At 46.3% G+C, this 22587-nt stretch overlaps 1 protein-coding gene across 1 annotated transcript in view; it reads left to right on the top strand.

Annotated features, from left to right (window-relative positions):
* TMOD1 (tropomodulin 1) overlaps window positions 1–22587 on the top strand; it is a 93656-nt gene that overhangs the window by 17974 nt on the left and 53095 nt on the right. The window contains exon 2 of the mRNA XM_012475745.3: window positions 4501–4668. Coding sequence (XP_012331168.1) covers window positions 4549–4668 — 120 coding nt within the window. The 5' untranslated portion in view covers window positions 4501–4548. The remainder of the gene's footprint in view (window positions 1–4500; window positions 4669–22587) is intronic.

The raw sequence follows: 22587 nt of genomic DNA, 5'->3' as shown, positions 1-22587 counted from the left end.
GGTGGGCCATGCTGGGAGCCCCAGAGGCTTCATCACCCCCTTTCTGCCCATCCCTCCCCTCTCAGACTTTCAGTCCCCCCAGACCTGGTCCAATCTTTCTGAAATAAAGATGGGAAAACAGAGCATCTGAGAAGAGAAGGGACTTGCCAGGGTTCTAAGAACCTAGATCAGAAGCCAGGGGTGCTCATCCCTCACTCCTCAGGTGACACTCTGGACCAGGCACAGGGTGAGGCACTGGGGACATGAAGACATGTGGAACACAGGTCCTCTCCTGAGGGACCTTAGAGTCTGACGACAGTGTGGTTGGGGGAAAGGAAGTAGAGACTCCAGCAGTGACAGCCTCATCCTAATGGCTAAGATCTGTGAAGCCCATTGACTGCACCAGCCCCAGGCTGTAGCCGCATCTGCTTGCTGCCCCATGATCCTCACAACACCCTACGGGACCGAGTACAGTTAGCCTCTCACCATGCAGACCACGAAACCCAGTCCGGGGATATTCCACTTTTTATTTGAGCCACAGAACCCTTTCTTCAAGTAAAAGTTTATATGGAACCTCAAATAAATACATGAGGTAAAATCAGGAGTGAGTCCCCTCACTTGTCCCTTACCCTCTGCAGGGCCCTGGAGGCACGTTCTCAGAGCCTGAGAGCTCCCGTTGGCATAGTTTAAAAACCAGCTGGGTCAGTCAGTGCTTTCATTTTCTGGAGGAGCAAACAGAGGCCCAGAGGAGGGAAGGAACTTAGCAAGGGCCACCCAGGGAGTCACTGTCACAGTTGGCACTCCAAGCACAAGTCCTGTGAAGCCCAAGCCTGTGCTCCATCCCTGACACCTCTTCTCTTAGGAAACGGAGGCCTTTTATTAGCAGCTATAACATACAATCTCTTCCAAGCTGTATTTTAAGACTGAGCTTGCAGTGGGCTCTCTAAATACACTGCTTTCGCCTCCCTCCCACCCTGTCTCTTCCCTACCTCCAGCTCTCCGACTTCCTCAACCACAGGAGGAGAATCCTGCTTCCTAGCAACCGTCCTTGTGAGCCAAGCTGATGAGTGTGGCTTGAAACTGACACCTTCATAGTTTACCTTAGAGTTTTCGGTTCTTCTCAGTTTATTGAATGTCGTGCCTCATCACTCCATAATATTCACAGGACTCGACATTAGAAAGGACTCTTTAAATCCTGTGAAGTAGGATTTTGGAAATCAACAGCACCTTGAGGTGTGTAAGTGGTGCATTAACTTTCCTGGGTCCAGTAGGAGGAGACTTCTTTAGGAAGTTTCATGATTTGTACCCCTCGGGTGGCATCTCTAGGGGAGGCCTAATGCCTCACCCCATATCCTTCCTTCAGCAGGCCTCATAGTTGTCACCTCCTTTCTTTTCTAGCTCTTTCCCCAGCCCCCTTTCCCCAAGCTGGCTTTGATAAAGGATTTCTTTCTCCCCTGCTCCCTCAGCCTGGCTTGTCCATTCTGCAGAATCTGTCCATGGCTCTTTTTCTAAGGCTTTTACCATAAAGCATCTAGAAAATGAGGCAGCTGGAAGAGGTGACAAGCATGAGAAGCTCCCAGGGTTCCCAACCTGTCTGACAGTCCCCAGAAGCGTGTCTCAGCTGGTCCTGTCCCTGTGTCCCTTCTTGTGTGGTTCTGACTTGACCAGAGGTGAAGCAAAGAGTATGTTTTCCAAACTTGGTTTTGTGAGATTCCAGTTCTGGGTGCAGTCTCTCAGAGATGTGCTTTTATGATCAAAAAGACTGGGGAACTCTGTTTGCAACCTGTTCCTCTTGGAGACTCCACTACATAGCCACATACCAACATTTTTGAGAAGTCCTGCAGGCCAGAGTCCTAGGGAACTTCATATAACCTCAAGCCCGTTTGAACACCAGAAGCTTGTGTTTGCAGCCCCTCTAAGAGTTTGCAGGCAGTTGTGGACATCTCTGTGAGTTGGTTCTGGAAGACTCCGAGCCCTTCATTAGAGTCGCTCTTTGCCCCAGGGAGGAAATCATGGATCCTCTCCCTGTCCTGGCTTCACTTAGGAAAAGCCAAATTATGCTGTTCTCTGAGGGCCTTCAGGAAGGTTTTTCATGGACACCAGGGCACTGTCCGCTGGTTGTGGCTTTCTTTGGAAGTAATAGAAATGGATCAAGTGGCAGGGGCCATTTATGGTCTGAGAATTGCATTCTTGAGGTCTGGTCAAAGGAAGACGGCCTAACAGCCAAGCTGAGCCATTCTGAGAGAAAAGGATGGCACTGGGGTTTCTGTATTTGGGAAGCAAGTCCTTCTTATCAAGCCAGTTGTCATATGCTTGGATTTCTCCAGCAAATAGGCCCACACATGCACAGGCTTACACTGATAAAATGTGTCCTCTGCTTTCTGAGACAGAGATTTTTTTCTGTTAGCTTAGTGAACTTTGGTTTTAGTTCATTTTGGATGACTTTAATAATTTTTAATTAACAACTAAAGCCAGCTTTTGGATCAGTTGGTTGATTGTCCTTTCCTAGTTTTCATTTTTCTCTACTCTAGAAAATTCCGTTATTATTTCACAAATGAGCCATGGGTGGATTGGTCGGTTGACTTGCATGGAGGTCTGCATACGTACATTGCTGTGAAGAAGGTCATATCTATTACAGAAGTTTGCCAGGGCTGCTGTCACACAGTTCCACACACTGGGTGGCTTAAATCACAGAAACTTAACTGCCACACAGTTTGGGAGGCTGGAAGTCTGAGATCAAGGTGTGGGCAGGGTGAGTTCCCTCTGGGGCTGGCTTCTGTGGCTTGCTGGCAATCTTTGGCATTCTTTGGCTTATAGTAGCATCACCCCAACCTCTGTCTTCATCGTCACATGGTGTTCTCCTAGTGTGCTGTGTCTATGTCCAAGGATGCCAGGTAGAATATATTGGAGTAGGGCCCCACCCTATCCCATGTAACGTTGTCTAAACTTAACTAGTTATATCTGCACTGACCCTATTTCACGGTAAGGTCACATTCTTACTTTCAATGTGATATTAGGTTACTGAGGTACTGGGGGTTAGAACTTCAATATATGAATTTTTATTTTTATTTCATTTATTTATTTACCTTTTTGGGACTGGATCTCTGTCACCCAGGCTGTAGTGCAGTGGTGGGAACACGGCTCACTGCAGCCTTGACCTCCTGAGCTCAGCGATCCTCCCAACCTCAGCCTTCTGAGTAGCTGGGACTACAGGTGCACACGACCACACCTGGCTAATTTTTGTATTTTTCAAATAGTCCTCTCACCTTAGCCTCCCAAAGTGCTAAGATTACAGGCGTGAGCCACCGTACCCGGCCTTACATATGAGTTTTTAGGAGACACAATATAACCCGTCACACTGATTCTATGCACAGTACTACATTTAGCCAAGCTGGAGGACAGAAGGGCTCGAGGTCCTGCTGTCCCTCCTAGCTCAGGGGAGGCAGTGTGGTAGAGCAGAGAGCACCCTTGGACAGAGGTCAGGGGTCCTGACTCAAGCCCTAGGCCATCCCTCAGTTTTTTCTCTAATAAAAATGTTTTAATTAAAAGACCTATTGGTATCCAAGAAGATCTTTAAGGTATTAAAAAAAAAAAAAAAAAGACCAACTTATAGGGTGTGTGGAGAGGCTCAGATGAGTTAACAGGTCTGAAAATGTCATGGTTATGGGAAGTAGCAGAGACAGGGTCCAAACACGGGTGTTGGGTGTCATCTGTGAAATGGGAAATGAACAGTAGGCTTCTCCAGCAGGAGAGAGCAGTCTGGGAAGCAGCAGAGGTGAGCCCTGGTTCCCCCGGGTCCTGCTGGCCAACCACTTCTTCCCTCTAAACCAGCTCCCTATCAAGGGAAATGGGGCTCCAGACTAGGCGGTGTGCTGGCTATGCCATAGAGTGACTCTATAAGTGACCTCTCTAAGTCCTTGTCTATAAAATGGGGATAATAGTATATGCCTAGCTCGTAGGTTAAATGAGAAAGTTCTTGTGAAGTACTTAACACACAGCTTGGTATACAGTAGTAAAGTTAGCTATTTCTATAAACTACTTTCTGTGAGGATTGAATGAGATGGTATAGGTGAGGGGCCTGCATGCAGTAGGTGCTCAATTAGCCATCGATACTCCCCTGCCCCTTTTAAACTCACTTTTGGCAGAGTTTCCAGCATTCATGATTCCCACTGGGGTGGAGGGTGGAGGGTAGAGAGTTATACAGAAAAGTATTTGAACTACTTGAAGAATAACATTGTTTTCAGGCACTCATAAGCCATTTATAATTACCCATTTACTTGTAATTAATGTCCATGCCAATTAAAACCAATTACAATTCATTAACTTACACACCCTCAGGACCTTACCTTGCAAAGTTTTATCAGCTAATTAGCCAAACTTAGTGTAGTATTCCACCATAGTAATGATTATCCTGGTGATTCATAAAATGTACCCAGGCCACTGTGTGAATGATGAGCCTCCATTTGCTCTGAGATAGCAGATCTGAGAAGGGTCTTTCTAAGATTCTTGTCTTTCTGGTAGGTATTAATCAGCACAGAAACTCGGGAGACACAGACAAGTTCTTCCACGATGTCGTACAGACGAGAGCTAGAGAAATACCGTGACCTGGATGAAGATGAAATCCTTGGAGCCCTAACAGAGGAAGAGCTCAGAACCCTGGAAAACGAGCTGGATGAGCTGGACCCTGATGTGAGTAGGTGCTAAAGGGGAGCGCATTGTCACCAGTGCAGGGGACCTGGGGAGGGACAGGTGGATGCTTTCAAAGCCACCACTTCCTTTTCGTTCCATGGCAATGACAATAGAATAACTTCGCTTTTGCAGATTTTTCTTTTAATGTGTTGTATCAGGGTTCTCCAGAGAAAGAGAAAACCAATAGGGGGAGGGTGTGTGTGTGTGTGTAGAGAGAGAGAGAGAGAGGGAGAAAGACAGATTTGCTATAAGGTGTTAGCTCACAAGGAGACTGTATGTATAGACCTATAGAGACTGGCAAGACCTGCAGTTGATAAGGTAGAGACCCAGGAGAGCCAATGGTGTAGTTCCAATACAAATACCAACAGGCCAAAGACCCAGGAAGAGTTGGGTCTGGGAAAAGATGTTTTAGTTTGAGTCCAAAGGCAAAAAAAAAAAAAAAAAACCAATGTCCCAGCTCAAGGCAGTCAGGCAGGAAGAAATTCCCTTCTACTTGTAGGAGGGTCAGCTTTTTTTTTCTATCCAGGTCTTCAACTGATTAGTTGCACCCCCCACCCCCCGACCTGCCACCCACCACCTTATCAGGGAGAACAATCTGTATTACTGAGTCTACTAATTCAAATATTAGTCTCATCCAGAAACACCCTCACAGACACACCCAGAATAATGTTTGACCAAACGTCTGAGCATCCCATGGCCAAGTCAAGTTGACATACAAAATTAGCCATCACAGTCTACCCCTTGTCAGCTTGGCACATACACATCTCTTTAAACCATACTTAATTTCCAAATAAAGACAGTAACGATGTTATAATTCTATCTAACATGATACAACTATCCTGGGTACAGTGGAAAACACACTATCACCTATTCCAGAAGAGGAGGTAAAGTCCATGAGTGATGTTTAGTCTTCTCCTTGCTATCCGTAACTTAAATACTATGATGTGAAATTAATGATACTTGAATCCTATTATACAAAGCCAATATAATCAATAACATTAAAGTTAATAACAAACAATCTTGTGTTGCATGACAAGGGAATAAGAGAGGGTAAAAGCAAAGATATTTGCTACACACACTCACACACACACACAATACAAGTGTTGATAAAATAAAGAGGAAGTACTCATGACAATTACAGTCTTTCTGTAACTACTCAGGTGGTTGTAGCTAATATTTATAACTACTCTCTTTCATTACCCGTTCTTTGCCTTTAGCAAGCACCGCAGCTGGTTGTGGTTCTTTACCTGGAAGGCCTAGGCCGTTAGGAGTCCTGCCTGGGTTAGTTTGTTGTAGTTTTCCATTGACCCTAATCACAGGGCGTGGTAATACTAAAAAAAAGTCCTAAGGGCTCTCCTGTCTGCAGACATATACTTTCTCCCCTCCCTTGTGTAGCAGCTGTCCAATTTCTCCTTGGTAGTCAGGATCCGTCACCCCAGCCAGTCCAGTAACTCCCTTCTTTGCTCGTTGATTCAGAGTCACGAGGAGCCCAAAGTGGCCTGGTGGCAGTTTTAACCTCCAGTTTAATGGAATTGTTGTGTCTCCTAGTGGAACTTTCCTCCTTTGAAACTAAGACTTCTAGGCCAGCAGACCATAGGGTCATGGGAACAATAAGCAGAAGTTTTGCTAGTGGGGTACTAGGAGTAATGGTGAGTGGTGCCACTCCCATTTCCAACTTCGATTCCCTGATCTGTGAATCCTAGCTATGGGAGAAATGGCATCAGCAATTGCCAACTGATTTAGAGCATAGACAGCCTTTTGGAGAATGTTGCCCCAGCCTACAAGGTGTGGCTACCTAGCTGGCACTGCAACTGAGTCTTCAAAGCGCCATTACCCCATTGTATCAAGCCAGCTGCTTCAGGCTGGTAGAGAACATGTGTCATGGAATGAATGACTAAGAAATAAAGGACCAGAAGAATCCTTCTCATTTAACGTTCGACATTTTATCATTGCGTTTCATAGTTGGCATATTTAGAAGTGTGTTTAATGCTCAGAATTCATCCCTGCAGTCAGGGTACACAGTGTTAAGAGTCAAAAGTCTCTTTGGTTGTGTATGTGGTTTAACAAGTCACACTAAAACTGTGAGCATGGGGCTGGGCGTGGTGGTTCATGCCTGTAATCCCAGTACTTTGGGAGGCCAAGGCGGGTGAATCATGAGGTCAAGAGATCGAAACCATCCTGGCATATATGGTGAAACCCCAGCTCTACTAAAAATACAAAATTAGCTGGATGTGGTGGCACGCAACTGTAATCCCAGCTATTCGGGAGGCTGAGGCAGGAGAATCGCTTGAACCCAGGAGGCGGAGGTTGCAGTGAGCTGAGATCGCACCACTGTACTCCAGCCTAGCAACAGAGAGAGACTCCGTCTCAAACAAAAAACAAACAACAACAAACAACTGTGAGCATGACCAAGAGAGGAGTTCGTAGCTGGCCTACTAGACAGCGGTCTTCATCTTACAACTATATGCCAGGCACCCAGGTCAATGCCCGTCACAGAGAAGGTAGATAATGAAAGTTACTGAACTGAGTAAATGTTCCATGTTATATATTTTTAATTAAAAATGGAATGTTTCACACCCTTTTTTAAAACCAGTTTTAAAACAGGTTTAATAGTGCTCAACTCCAGTTTAACAATAATCCATAAAGAAAACAACACTTCAATCTCACTCACCCACAGATGGTCACCGCTAACATCCAGGGAGCACAGGTCAGAAGGAAACACGCAGGCCTAGAAGTTAGGTGTTTTGCTTCCAATCCCAGCCCTGTCTCTTTCACTCCATGTGACCTTGGACCAGCTGCCATCCTTCCTAGACCTCAGGGGCCCCATCCATGGAATAACAGAGTTGGTTGGTCACTTTCAGGCTTAAGTTAACCTGACTTATAACCTGGTCTTATACCCAGGTGTGATTAAGTGGCTTCATTCTAGATAACCCAGAATCCTTGCCTAGGGCTCCTGGGTCCCAGGACCGATAGAATTACACATCCCTCCAGCAGCGTGTCCTTCTCTTCCTGATATTCACTACCTTCCCCTGCCTGCCATGACAAGATGGTTTCCCGATGAGGCTGCTCCGGTTGATCAGAAGTCGGCACTGGTGGAAAGAGCTTTGCGTTCCTCCTTCCCCCGCATCATCTCTCCCCATTAGCCAGTGTTTCAGTGAAAACAAGCCATGTAGGCAAGGAAAAATCAAGCTGCAAAATTATTCTGTTCTAATTCTATCCTAGATCACTGTCACACAGAATTCCAGGAACAAACAGTTTTATAAAGGAACAACAAAAGGGGCATATAGCCACTTCCAGTTAACTCAGTGAATGTGACTCAGTTACCTGCCGAGCACCAGGCACTGTGCTGGCCACCAACAGGGGAGCCTGGCTGGGACTCTGCCTTCCAGGAGCACAGGCTGGTGGGGAAGCAGGCATAATAAACTGCATTCCACCCAGAGCAGACAGGAAGCTCTGCAAGGAAATTAACTCTTACTGGCGCGAGGCGTCACAGAGCAGGTGATACTGGAACTGGGCCCTGGATTTTTCTAATTCCAGGCCGAGTGAGGGCCTTGAGAAAGGCCACAAGGAGAGTGTTGTGTAGGGAAGGTAATTAGGGATGGGAGTCTTAGTGTGGTTTCTGTGGAGGGTCAGATGCCACTAGAAAGTGAGAGGGGAGGGGATTGGGCTAGATAACACCGGGGCAGGGGGAGTGGCAAGGCCGACTGAAGGGTTCAGACTTTGCTCAGTAGGTTTGGGGAGCCCTTGAGGGTCAGAGACTCAGAGGGCTTGGTGTTTTGGGGAGCTGACTTTGCTCAGTAGGTTTGGGGAGCCCTTGAGGGTCAGAGACTCAGAGGGCTTGGTGTTTTGGGGAGCTGATGGTGAGGACACAGGGACTGGAGGGGTGTCAGGTAGATGGGTGAGAGGTGGGAGGAGCTCCCACTGGGGAATCTTTGCCATTCCCAGGGGGAAGTGCACCTGAGGGCCCCGCAGGCCTTTTGGGCTGTTAGAGTGCCCTGAGCTGCTACATGGGAATGAGGTTAGATCAGGCTGTGGCTGCAAATAGGGCAGGTGATGATGATGACAAGGGTCAGAGCCAAGCGTCAGGCCTGGGAGTGGAGGTGGACAGATGGAGGAGGCCGCTCAGAACCCAGAGTGCATCCACCAGGAACTGCATTCCCTTTCACCCCCAAACTGGTAAAGAGCTCCCGCAGGTCTGCCACCCCACATGTCAGAGTATTCGGCCTCAGCAGCCAATATCCAGGGCCCCTGCCGCTCCCACACAGCCAGCTCTCCCACCCAGGTGATTAGCAGGGCAAGGACAGTCCGCTGGTGCAACTGGAGGGGCAGGGCACCTGGGGCTCAGCTTGCCGAGGGTCACAGGACCCAGGCAGGCACAGAGACTCGGATTTCAAAACAGGCTCCAGAGTGTGTGCTCGTCCAGCTCTGGCAGGAGAAAAGTAACTGAGCACAGGAATGTGGGCGCCAGCATGGGCCACCTGAGACCTGCAATTCTCACACCACTGTGGTTTCCCGGTTGGCATTTTCAAAGACCCCTTTCTCTCTCCATTCAAAGAAAAGAGAAGAGCAACCAGAGAGAGGATAGGAGATAATGGAGGCCAGTGGGTTTCTGTCCCAGCCACACAATTGGCCCCTTCACTGAGATCAGCTCTGTTACCTGATTTGCAAGACAGTTTGTGAGCTTTGAAAAGGCCTAGAGGGCCTCCCTTTTTTTTGGAGAGCACAAACATTCCAGTTCTACTTTCACCCTCGCTTGGCCTATGCTCTGAAATCACAGCACAGGGAGAGGCCAAAGATATGCAGACCACGAGAGACTCCTGGCAGGTGTCCGCCCCTCCCACCGCTTCTGAGCCGGAGCAGAGCCCAGGGAGGGGAAGGGTCACACACAAGCAGAACCAGATCAGAACCCTGATCCCTTGGCACCTAGGCCACTGCCCTCTCTGTTCTAGACCACATTTCTCTGGTTTTGTTTTTTGTTTGTTTGTTTGTTTGCTTGCTTGCTTGTTTGTTTTGAGATGGAGTCTTGCTCTGTCACCTAGGCTGGAGTGCAGTGGCACAATCGCGACTCACTGTAACCTCCACCTCCTGGGTTCAAGCGATTCTCCTGACTCAGCCTCCCGAATAGCTGGGACTACAGGCACATGCCACCATGCCCAGCTAATTTTTGTATTTTTAGTAGAAACAGGTTTCACCATCTTGGCCAGGCTGGTCTTGAACTCCTGACCTTGTGATCCACCAACCTAGGCCTCCCAAAGTGCTAGAATTACAGGTGTGAGCCACCGTGCCCAGCCTTCATATTTCTCCAGTTTTTATTTTTGTTTAATGAGTGCTTATATGGCACTCACTGTGTGCAGGTGCTGTTCTAAGGACTTTGAAAATTTTAACTCATTTGACCACCATCCAGATCCTAGGAGGCAGGCCCTGTTACACCCTCATTTTACAGATGAGGAAACTGAGAGATGAAGTAACTTGTCCAAAGTCCCACAGCTAGGCGATGGCAGAGCCACTGTGTGTGCGTCTGGAGTCCATAACTTAGCCATGTCACTCTAAGGCTTCATGGGAGTGTTCAGGGAGATAGTTTGGGCTGCAGATGTGCTCTGGTTTTGTGGGTGGGGGTGCTGTATGAAAATCATCCCCCTTTTTTCTGAGAAGGAGCCTGAGGTGCAGAAGCCCAGGTTCCAGTCCTGGCTCTGCTGTGGACTTGGGCACATGATTTTCCTTCTTTGTATCTCAATTTTCCCTTCTGTAAAACGGATGCAGTTGGCCTAGATGGCCTCAGAAGCCCCCTTCAGCTCTAACCACAAATGATTTCTCTGAGCCGTTCCTGGCTGTCTTAGTACCTGAGTTCAACAAACACTTCACAGGGTGACGTTTCTGGTTATGCAATTGTTAAGCCCCAGTGTCATGTGACAGAATGGAGTACGAGGACTTGGAAAGCTGCTCTGTTTGCAGCAGAGGATTCCAAACTTGTGCATGTTAAAAAAAAGTCCCCAAAACTTTCTATCTCTCACTCTGGAAAAACTCGAGCTTATCATGAGATTGCTGCACTTGGACTCCCTTGGGAAAGGAATGCTTCATGTGCTAAAAGTATCCGCTGTTGACTGATTCCCCAGAGGATCTGCCCTTTCTCGTCTCTCTGGAGTTAAGTGGATGCTGCTCTGAAGCGGAGCCAACTCCTCAGTTCAGATTGCCTTTGTACCAGGCAGTGGGGGCAACACAGAGGGCAGTTTTGAGAATGACAAGTCACTGTGACTTCTGCAGGGAGCAGTGTACAGTTCTCACATGAGCAATAGACACTCAATACTTCCTGAGTGTGCCATGAGTAAAGCCCTACATGATTATCCCATTTAGTCCTCTGGGAAGGTTCAGTCACTAGCCCCATTTTAAAGATGGAGAAGCCAAGGCTTAGAGATATGAAGTAACCTCCCAGGATGCAATCTGAGTGGGACTGGGATTCCAACCACGACAGTCTTGGCCCAGTAACCTGTGCTGTTAACCACCATTCCCTGGGAGCACCTCTGGGACTAGCCCAGAGGGAAACTCAAGAGAGCAGGTTGGGGAATTATAAGAAAATTTTACTTCCAATTTGATTTCGAAGTTGTTATGTTATTTTCATAATACATACTAATCTTAAAAGAATTAAGAATTCACCAACACAAGGAATTTAACTGTAAATATTGATTGTTAATGAGGCTTTGGGGAAAAGGCAGAAATACTTTAAATTGTCTCAGTAAAAGGCTCAAAATATTCACAGGAGAGAAGATGGTAGAGACAATTCACCTTATAAAGAAATTGGGACCTAAGAGTTGATTTTAAAGTTAACTGTCAGGAATCTGTGACACAATATAACCATAGAAACAATAATGGAAAACAACACACCTTCTGCAAAGCCTGAATAATAATAACCAATGATGATTTTCTACTAACGTGTTCTTTCTGTTTTTTTTTGAAATGGAGTTTCACTCTTGTTGGTCAGGCTAGAGTGCAGTGGCGTGATCTCAGCTCCCTGCAAATTCTGCTTCCTGTGTTCAAGTGATTCTCCTGCCTCAGCCTCCTGAGTAGCTGGAATTACAGGCGTGTGCCACCATGCCCGGCTAATTTTTGTATTTTTAGTAGGACAGAGTTTCACCATGTTGACCAGGCTGGTCTCAAACTCCTGACCTGAGGTGATCCGCCTGCCTTGGCCTCCCAAAGTGCCATGATTACAGGCATGAACCACTGTGCCTGGGCTCTACTAAGGTGGTTATACATGCCAGGTGCTATGCTAAGCATTTTATGGGCATCATATCAAGAATATTTACAAGAATCTTATAAGATTGATCCTCATAGGATGAGGTTAATGCCATTCTGTAGATAAAAAAATAGGTGCCCAGAATCACACAGCTATTAAGTGATAAAATTCAGACAGACTCTGCCTTCCTTAGTCCATAATGTGTCAAGAGTTCTGAGAACAGGCTGGGCATGGTGGCTCATGCCTATAATCTCAGCACTTTGGGGGCCCAAGGCAGGCAGATCACCTGAGGTCAGGAGTTCGAGACCAGCCTGGCCAACATGGAGAAATCCTGTCTCTACTTTAAACACAAAAATTAGTTGGGCATGGTGGCACATGCCTGTAATCCCAGCTACTTGGGAGGCTGAGACAGGAGAATTGCTTGAACCTGGGAGGCAGAGGTTGCTATGAACTGAGATCGCGCCACTGCATTCCAGTCTGGGTGACAGAGCAAGACTCCATCTCAAAAAAAAAAAAAAAAAGAGTTCCGAGAACAAAGAGTCGTGAATTACAGGATGAAATAATGGAAAACAGAACTGGAGAATCCCAGAGCTCCAACGACACTTAGAAATTATCTAACAGCCAGGCGCGGTGGCTCACGCCTGTAATCCCAGCACTTTGGGAGGCCGAGGCGGGTGGATCACGAGGTCAAGAGATCGAGACCATCCTGGTAAACATGGTGAAACCCCGTCTCTACTAAAAATACAAAAAATTAGCTGAGCATGGTGGTGCGTGCCTGTAATCCCAGCTACTCAGGAGGCTGAGGCAGGAGAATTGCCTGAACCCAGGAGGTGGAGGTTGTGGTGAGCCGAGATAGTGCCATTGCACTCCAGCCTGGGTAACAAGAGCAAAACTCCGTCTCCAAAAAAAAAAAAAAGAAGAAATCATCTAACAGTAGCCCACCCCCAGCATCTACATATGTGGTACTGGTAGAGAAAGCCTGAGTTTTGGAGTCTGTCCTGGACACATGTCATTCACTTGGTGTTTTATGCATTTCATCAAATCCTCATACCCATCCTGTGAGGTCTCATTATTACCATTTCACTGATGAAACACCCAAACATCAATAAAACCCTGAAGTGGAAAGTGGGGAAAGGACTTGTTCAAGGTCACACAGCAAGTCAGTGGCAGAGCCAAGGTGCCCACCTGGGACTTCCTGTCACTCCACATAGCTTCCCATCAGACAATCATAAAATCCTCCCTAGTCATGCCCCAAATCATATCTTGTAAGGCAAGGGCACTCTTGGCCATCCAGGAAGCAGCCAAGTTTGGTCCACAGGGCTGTGATTCTCCTTTGTAACACAAACCGGCAGAATCGCAAGCCCAGGACAGAAGTAAACAGTTGAAATGGAAAGAAATAAATCTTTCCTCTAAAAATAGGCACACATCCTTAGAAACACTGCCGGCTGTGCAGAGCCGAGGACAGGCCCGGCAGGGTGAGGGCGAGTCAGGCCAGGCATCACTGTGTCCCCACCCTCGGTCCTCTGGACCCATGACCACCTCTCAGAACCCCCTTCTCTGGCTAGGGAACTTCCTTGACCTGGAGCCCTTCACTTCCTCCCATTTTTCAAGGCTTGACCTCTCCTCCCCTCCCTCAGGAAGCCTTTTTTAGACTCTTCCACCCCACACCCCTAGCACAGCACCTGCTCCACCCTGATGACACTAAGCTGTTTCCTTTTTGATTTTGACATGTTCCATAGGAAACATCTGAAACACACAGGAGAGTACAGTATATACTATACCTATGTTCCCATCGTCTGAATTTAGGAAACATTAAAATTTTGCCTTATTTGGTTCCGATCACCCTTAAAAAAAAACAAAACAGAAAATCACTACAGATAAAGTTTAAACCCTGCCTTTCTGTCCCCCTTTCTATTCGCCATCTCTGCCACTCTCCTGAGCACTTCCTATTGGGAGGCAGCAAAGCAAGTACCCTCAGCGTCACGTAAATGATGTACATGAAGGAAGGAGCAGTCTCCTTGAGCCATGTGGTCATCTTGGCTTATCTATTACTTTCTCTCTCTTGAAAGATATGGAAAGATATGTGTATGTAAGAAAATTTTCACTTACCATTTAAATTTTCAGAAAGAAAAGCAACAGCAAAACCAGTGACATGTAGTAACTGACCTTGGCCTCTGTGTCAGAGACAACAGGGAGTGGTGGGGACTGAGGTAAATGGGAGTTTGTCTAAAGGGCCCACCATTTTCAGCTCCACTAATTGTTGCCAGTGTGAGAGTACAGACCTGGTATTGCCAGGCCACCTAATGTTTCAAGGGATGCTGGAAATCTGGATTTTTAAAAAATGTGTAGGCTCCTTATTTTAAAATGCTGACAGCTCATTTAAATGCACAGACCAAGCAAACCCAACCAAATGTTGGCATCTGATTGACCTGTAGGACTCTCAGTTTGCACTCTGCTTCTACCTCCTCTGGCAGATGTTTGTTTTAGCATAAAAAAGACATACACACAAAAACGTATATGTGTGTACATATCTATATACATGTATATATATGATTAGATGAAAAGCATCTAGCCCAGTGCCTGGCGCTTGGTGATCCTTAATAAATGTGAGCCTGAGTATATGATTTATCCTCTAGAATCTAAGTTTTTTGAGACTGGGAACATATTCTATGGCCACAGACACAGTGCAGCCAGGTACAGTTATGCAAGTTGTACACTGTACTCCAGGAGACACCGATCACATAGACTATAGAGTGAATAATGCCCTTGGCTTAGTGCAGTGCACAACCTGCACAACCAGATCTGACTGCCCTGACAAAGCACCTCCATAATGCAGTGTCTGGCTGGTTGAATGAAAGTGAACCCTCATACCCAACGATAGTAAAACCGACTAGCAAGAAGTTGCTTCCATATGGAGTTCAAACCTTTATTCTGAGGTTTCAAGATAAAAGGGCTCTTGACCCTCATTTTACAGCTGGGAGATCCGAAACTAGAGAGCACCAGTACCCCGTCTGTGGCCTCACAGACCTAGGCTGAGAATCCGGGTTTTCAGGTAGGGTGCAGCTTGGCTACAAGTAACAGAGACTCAGAATAATGTAATCGGTGCAGTGTTTTATCCATCCCTCAAGCAAAAGTCCACAGGTAGGCAGTCTAGGGCTGAGATGGAGCTTAGCTCTTCAGACTCCTCAGAGTCCCAGACTCTGTCCAGCTCATCTTTCTGCCATTCCTAAGGTGTAGCCCTATAGCCATAATGGCCACATTCCAAGCATCCAAATAGAGAAAAAGGGGTAGGGGAGGGAAACAAGAAAGGAGAAAAGCCATGATTCAAGTGCCTTTTAAGGAAGGTTACCGGAAATTGCCACTAGACACTTCTCATATAATTGCCTAACTCAGATTATATGGCTCAACCTAGCTGCAAGGGAGCCTGGGAAGTGTAGTCTTTAATCTGAGCAGCCAAGAGCTCAACTAAAAAGTGGAAGCTTTCTTTAATTGCTAAAGAAGGGGAAGCTTGATTCAGGGATGGTTTGGAGTCTGTCACTGTGGGTTTGCTAGTGTGATGGCCCAATGTTCTGCTCTGCCAAAAGCCCTGGGATGGATTGAGAGGAGTTGGCAGGAATTTAACCAAATCCAGGCCCTCAAAGAAAACATTATAAAGGTCTCGCTCTCTAGCTTGGCATTTCCCAAAACCTACAACAGTGAACCTTGGTCTCATCCTAGACACTCCCCAACTCTGGTGCCTTTCATAGTATGTCCTTCTCCCCAAAACCCACTTGGGGACAGCAGTTGGGTGGAACAGCCAATGGCTTGGGACAGCAGGTGTAATGTGGGCCTGAAGGGAGTCCAAGTCATACCACCCTGTTCCCAGCTGGAGCGTCAGTGTTGTGTGACTGTGGACACCTCAGACCACATTCTCTTAGCACTCAGGGCTTGGTGCTAGGGATTCAGAGAAGACTAAGATATATCCTAGCTGGCCCTTGAGGGGTACCCAGTATCTTTGGGGAGAGAGATTCAGTGTAGATGTGCTCCACAGAGTAGGATGAGCATTATACAAGAACTGGCAAGGTGCCTAGGGGAGTTTGGAATAAGATTCATCAGCTCATTGTGGGAAACCCTGCAAAGGCTGAACAGGGTTCCCAAGGCAAGGGCTTTGAAAGATGAATGCAGAGGAGCTGGAGTGATGGAAATCCAGGTGGAAAGCACAGCCTGAGCAAAGGCATGGCAGTGGGAGAGTACGGGGCGTGGCTGTGGAATGTGGAGCAACCTGAAGTGGCTAGAACATGGGCTACTTGACAAAGGGAAGAGGCTCAGGAGGCTGGAGAGATGGGAGTAGGTTGGAGGCCAGTCATGGAAAGCTCTTCATGCCTGGCTGATGAATTTGGTCGAGCATGTCTGAGTATGCTGGGGAGTGATGTGGTCAGATGCACATGTCAGTAGGGTCTAAGGAACAGAAGGGGAGAGGCCTGAAGCAGGGAATCAGCCAGGTGGCTGCTCTGGTGGTCCCAGCAAGAGGCACAAGGGCTTGAATGAGGGTGGTGCCCACGGGAGGAGACATTTTGGAACACTGCAGACCCCTATACCTTCCCTAGCAGGCCATGCCACCCTCATCTGCTGGGCTTCTGCTGCTCTGTGCTTTCTCTCTCCCTGTGATGCTTCTCCCTCCCTCTCTTCACCTGGCTGCCTTCTCCCTGGCCCCTCGGACTCAGCTCAGGACCACCTCCTCCAGGAAGCCCAGGGTTGAGTAAGGTGAGCACACTGAGATGGGTATCTCCCCTCTGGCTGTGAGCCCCTCTGGGCCGGGATCACACTGTCATTGTCTCAGGGTAGCCGGTCCCCACTGCAACAGGAACATGGAACATTTTCCCTGCGCATGAGGCAGGAAGGGAGGATTAGGAGAGAGCCAGGGAGGGAAGGTTTGTCCCCACCTTGTACTATGAATACCAGAGAGAGACCTATGACCAGTAGGTACCACCACAAGCAATTACTGGGCTTGGACTACTAGAGCGCCTTTGGACATCAGCATTGATGCCCTGTCAAGTTGACTGGGGAAATGGCAGCTATTGAGTTTCATCAGCCCTGCAGCAAGGTCAGGGCGGCTGAGCCAAAGGCCTAGCTCTTTGTGGAGAGAAAGCAAAGACAGGGCGGAAGAGGCCCAGAGTGTGTGTGTTGGGGTGGGGGCTGTGCCTGGAGAGAGGGGCCTCTTAGAGGTTTGGATCCTGCTGGTCCCTTTGTGATGTGAAGATGCTGCGACTGGAGCAAGAGTGGGCTCCTCCTGCTGTCCCTGCCACTCTCTCAGGCTAAAGTATGTGAGAAGAGCACTCCACTGAGTGGTTTCCAGTGGAATCTGGAAGCTGCTGGCCAGTGTGTGGAGGTGGAGCTCTGTACATCGGGACAGGACCCTAAGCGCCTATGTTTCACATAAGGAGAAACAGACCTGGCAGATAACTGGAAAATAGAAGTCCTCAAGACCAGTTAAACACTTTTGTTTTTCAGTCAAATCCCTTCTAAAAGGCAACTGGGGGAGTCGCTGCCCTGTGAAAGGTTTGGCCTGGCCTGCTGTGGAGTGGGGGAGAGAGCAGGGGTGGGTGTCTAGGGCATGCTCAGGTTAAATTGTTTGAAATGCTGGAAGTTTGAAAAGTGAGGCCGCTTTGGTTTCACTCCTACCCCAGGACAATTACTCCATGGCCCTGGGCCTCGGTTTCTCCCTGTGTAAACTGAGACCCATTTGATAAGGAGGGGAGTGGAGAGCTGGCTTTCTAACACTTGGGGAGGAGACCTGGCTCTCACGTGCGGCCACAGCTGGTTTCCAGGAGCTGTTCCCGGAGGACGGCAGTCAGGTGGGATGGAAAGTTTTCTGTGGGATGGAAGTCAAGAGTCCTGGGCTCTTGATCCAGTGTGTAACCTCAGGCGAGGCCCCTCCCTTCCCTGGCCCTCGGCTTCTTCCAATCCCGATAAAGAGGTTGTACCACCTGTCCTGTCCTGTCCTCTTCCAAGAAGCTGTGTATAATTCAGTCACAGAATAGGAACCTAGGCCGGGCACAGTGGCTCACGTCTGTAATCCCAGCACTTTGGGAGGCCGAGGTGGGTGGATCATGAGGTCAGGAAATTGAGACCATCTTGGCTAACACGGTGAAACCTTGTCTCTACTAAAAATACAAAAAATTAGCCGGGTGTGGTGGCACACGCCTGTAGTCCCAGCTACTCGGGAGGCTGAGGCAGGAGAATTGCTTGAACCCAGGAGGCGGAGGTTGCAGTGTTGCAGTGAGCCAAGATCACGCCACTGTACTCCAGCCTGGGTGACAGAGCAAGACTCCGTCTCAAAAAAAAAAAAAAAAAAGACCCAGGGGGCCACGTTTTGTATTCCCTTGTTCTTAGCTGATGTATTTGGGAAAAGTAATAAAAATTCCTTGTTTTTTTGTCACTGTGAAGAACCAGGTTAAGACTTTTGCATGATTTTATGCATGATGAGCCACCAGTCTGAAGATAGTTATATAGATCCTTGACCATGCTAATATATATACATGCTAATTATATATAGTGTCATTTTTATGTAAGCTCAGGCTTCCCGGCTGTGAGGCTAACAAGCTATGTGACTTTGGGCCAGCAACTTCAGTTTTCTATGCCTCAGTTTCCCCATTGGAAAATGAAAAAAATCATTGGTTTAGAGACTGTCTTAGGGCTTTATATTTCTGAGCTGCCAGGAGTCTATGATCCTTTTAATCCTTTTAATTTGTGTGTGTTCGTGCATGTGTGCATTCATACATGTGCACATGTATGCACATATATGATCATGTGTGTATGGGTGCATATGTACATCTGTGTGTGTAGTGTGTGTGCATGTGTGTGCATGCTTGTTGCCTATGTGTGCACATCTGAACAAGCCCACAAGGTTCTAGCCAGGACGGCTTCTCACGTAGCCCTATCTATAGCAACGATAACTGTGCAGATACTTGATATTTAGCTTTACAGGCACCTGTTTGCAGGGTGTTAGAACTCCTAACGGCACAGTTAAGGATCTGTCCAAGTTTCCATTGTCCTTTGAACAACTGGACCTCAGAGTGTGGGTGTGAAAATTAGACTGTGACGTGAGCCTGTCAAGCTGCACATCCGAGTTTTAATTTTACAACATTTATGGGGAAGTCACCATTTTAAAAATCATAAGTTGGGAAATGCATACAGGAAAGGTTGCCTAATTTCCACCTCTATAGTCATTTTCAAGAACAAATTAAACTTTGTATTTTTAAAATTTAAAAAACTCTAAAGTTAAAACCTATGTATATATCTCTTGCTTTCTCTAGCCCAACACCTGATATGGGCAGGATACACAGTAAATATTTGTGAAATGAATGAATATTTTGGCTTTCTTTCATGGAATTTTAGTTTGCTAGGAACCTTAGATCAGATGTGGCATAATGGCAGTTTATGGGCTGAGTCTGCCTTGCAGATATGTTTGATTTGGCCTGAACATTATTTTTAAAATGTTTGGACTATGTGTCAATATTTTAAAATCAAGAGATTTCACACAAAAATGAGCAGATCTCATTACAACATTGACATTCCTACACGTCAGCAATTCTCTGGAGCTGGGTAGTGTGGAGGCATGAAAGCTCCAGTGTGCCCCAGTCCCCACCACTCCCAGGTAACTCACAGCTATTATATAATTTTAGTCTAAGATGAGAGATAATCTAGAATTTCCTCTTCCTTAAAACCTGCACTAACTTTCCTGTAGGGTAATGATAAAAAGATCATCCAGGTATTAGTCACCGTCCTCCTCAGATGAGTACATTTCCAGTTGTTAAGTAAGGACATGAAGATTTGCTCAGACTCCTATATACAAATCTCACAACCTGTCTTTGGGGTAAGGATGTTTGTGTGACAAGTGCATGTGACCTTCAATGCCCCTAATGAATTGATGACTGTTTTGATGGAGTCAGATTGATGCTTCCCTTTGAACTAACTACAAAAAAAAAAAAAAATAGCACTTGCCCAGGAAATTTATCCTGTGCACACTTTAAGATTGAGATTTAAATTCCTTAAAGGTTAAATGAGTTCAATCTCTCATAGGCACCATGAAAGTATACCTTTAAATGTAATGTATAGACTAGTTATAGATTCTTCTTTGCTATTCACTAAAGTAGACCTTTCCTTCCCTTTAGGATCTTGATTACCAAGTGTGTGGTGAATAACTATGTATAATTAAGACTTTTCTCTAGGCCAGGTGTGGTGGCTCACACCTGAAATCCTAGCACTTTGGGAGGCTGAGGTGGGTGGATCACAAGGTCAGGAGTTTGAGACCAGCCTGGCAAATATGATGAAACCCATCTCTACTAAAAATAAAAAAATATAAAACTAGCTGGGCATGGTGGCATGCACCTGTAATCCCAGCTACTGAGGAGGCTGAGGCAAGAGAAAGACTTGAACCCGGGAGGTAGAGATTGCAGTGAGTTGAGATCATGCAAGACTCCAACTCAAAAAAGAAAAAGAAAAAAGAAAAAAAAGACTTCTCTCTAATTTTACTGTACTTTCTCCACTCACCTCCCATCTCCCTGGTTACTCCAAATTCTTTAATTTCTCTTTGTGGGGTCATAGCCCTACCTCTTAACACACTGCCTGGACATGTAGCATTTATTTAGCAGATGTTTATTGAATGAATAAGAAATAAAGAAATGAGAGATGCATTTCTATGCATACACAATCCCAAATACTCTCCTGGTCAGAGCCAACAACAGAATGGTTGTGAGAATTCTTTTCCTCACCTATGTGGTAGCCTGGGTCTGAGAGTCAGCATTAGCTTCTAATAATCGTGAGAGATCTATGGCAGTATTTTCAGGTTCATTTAACTTCTCCACAGCTAATTTGCATAGCAAGGCAAATCACATTATAAAACAGGCACCATTTGAAATGTGGCCATCTCTAGCCTGGCCAATCTCAGCATCACCATGACCCACTGGCACATGAAGAACCTTCTGTCCTCAGCATTCCGTCCATGACCATTTGGTGCGGTGACTGCATTAGCCACTTCTGTCGTTCTCCCATAGATGACATTTACCATTTACAAAATAACAGCTTTTTTGAGATACAATTCACATAGTATACAATCATCCACTTAAAGTGCACAATTCAATGCTTTCTTCTTTTAACATATTCACAGAGTCATATAACCATCATGATCAATCTCAGATTTTCATCACCTCACAAAGAAACCTAATGCCCATGAGCTGTCACTCTCCATCTCCCTTCAATCTTCCCAGCTTTATTAGCCCGTTCAGGCTGCTGTAACAAAATGCCACAGACTAGGTGTCTTTAACAACAGAAACTTATTTTTGCACAATTCTGGAGGCTTAGAAGTCCCAGAAGAGGGTCTCCAGGGGTCAGTTTCTGGTAAAGGCTTTCTTCCTGGCTTACAGACAGCAGCCTTCTCTCGGTGTGTTCTCATGGTGACTGGTTGGGGAAGGAGTTGTCGCAGCAAGCCCTCTGGTATCTCCTCTTACAGAGACACCAATTCTATCAGATCAGGGTTTCACCCTTATAGCCTCATTTGACTTCAGTTATCTCCTTACAGGCCCTGTGTCCAAATATAGTCACTCTGGGGGTGAGGGCTTCAACCTATGAATTGGAGGCACACATTCCAGTCCATAACACCAGCCCTAGGCAACCGCTAATCTACCTTCTGTCTCTATAGATTTGACCGTTCTGTACATTTCATATATATTGTATGGAATCATATAATACATGGCCTTTTGTATCTGGCTTCTTACACTTAGCATGATGTTTTCAAGGGCCACTCATGTTGTACTACGTTTCTTTTCATAGCTGAATAATATTCAGTTGTACGGATACACCACATTTGGTTTATCCATTCATCAGCTTATGAATGGTAGACTTGTTTGTACTTTTGTTATTATGAATAACGCTCTTATGAACATTCATGTACAAGTGTTTGGGTGGACATACATCTTCAGTTCTTTTCCACCAAGGAGCGGAACTGTTGCATCATATGGTAACTTTAACTTTTTGAGAAATTGCACAATTGTTTTTCAAAAGGACTGTATCATTTTACATTCCTACCAGCAGTGTATGAGAATTCTAGTTTCTCTGCAGTCTCTTCAATACTTGTTATTATCTGTGTTTTTTTTATTATTGCCATCCTGCTGACTTTGGAGAAATGTCTATCCAGATCACTTGCCTGTTTTTAAAAATTTATTTATTTTTATTTTTATTTTTGTGAGATGGAGCTCTGTCATCCAGGCTGGAGTGCATTGGCACAATCTCGGCTCACTGCAATCTCCACCTCCCAAGTTCAAATGATCCTCCCGCCTTAGCCTCACATGTAGCTGGGAGTACAGATGTGTTCCACCATGTCCAGCTAATTTTTGTATTTTCAGTAGAGATGGGGTTTCACCACGTGGCCAGACTTGTCTCGAACTCCTGACCTCAGGTGATCTGCCCCCTTTGGCCTCTAAAACTGCTGGGATTTACAGGCATGAGTCACTGTGCCCAGCCACTTGCCCATTTTTATTTTTATTTTTATTTTTATATGTTTTTTGAGACAGAGTCTTGCTCTGTTGCTCAGGCTGGAGTGCAGTGGCGCAATCTTGACTCACTGCAATCTCTGCCTCATAGGTTCAAACAATTTTCATGCCTCAGCCTCCTGAGTAGCTGGGATTACAGGCATGAGCCACCATGCCTGG

The sequence above is a fragment of the Aotus nancymaae genome, unplaced genomic scaffold, assembly GCF_030222135.1.
Source record: "Aotus nancymaae isolate 86718 unplaced genomic scaffold, 86718_ANA_hifiasm-v0.15.2.pri h1tg000003l, whole genome shotgun sequence".
Taxonomy (NCBI): domain Eukaryota; kingdom Metazoa; phylum Chordata; class Mammalia; order Primates; family Aotidae; genus Aotus; species Aotus nancymaae.
This window is presented reverse-complemented; position numbering and strand designations above follow the sequence as displayed.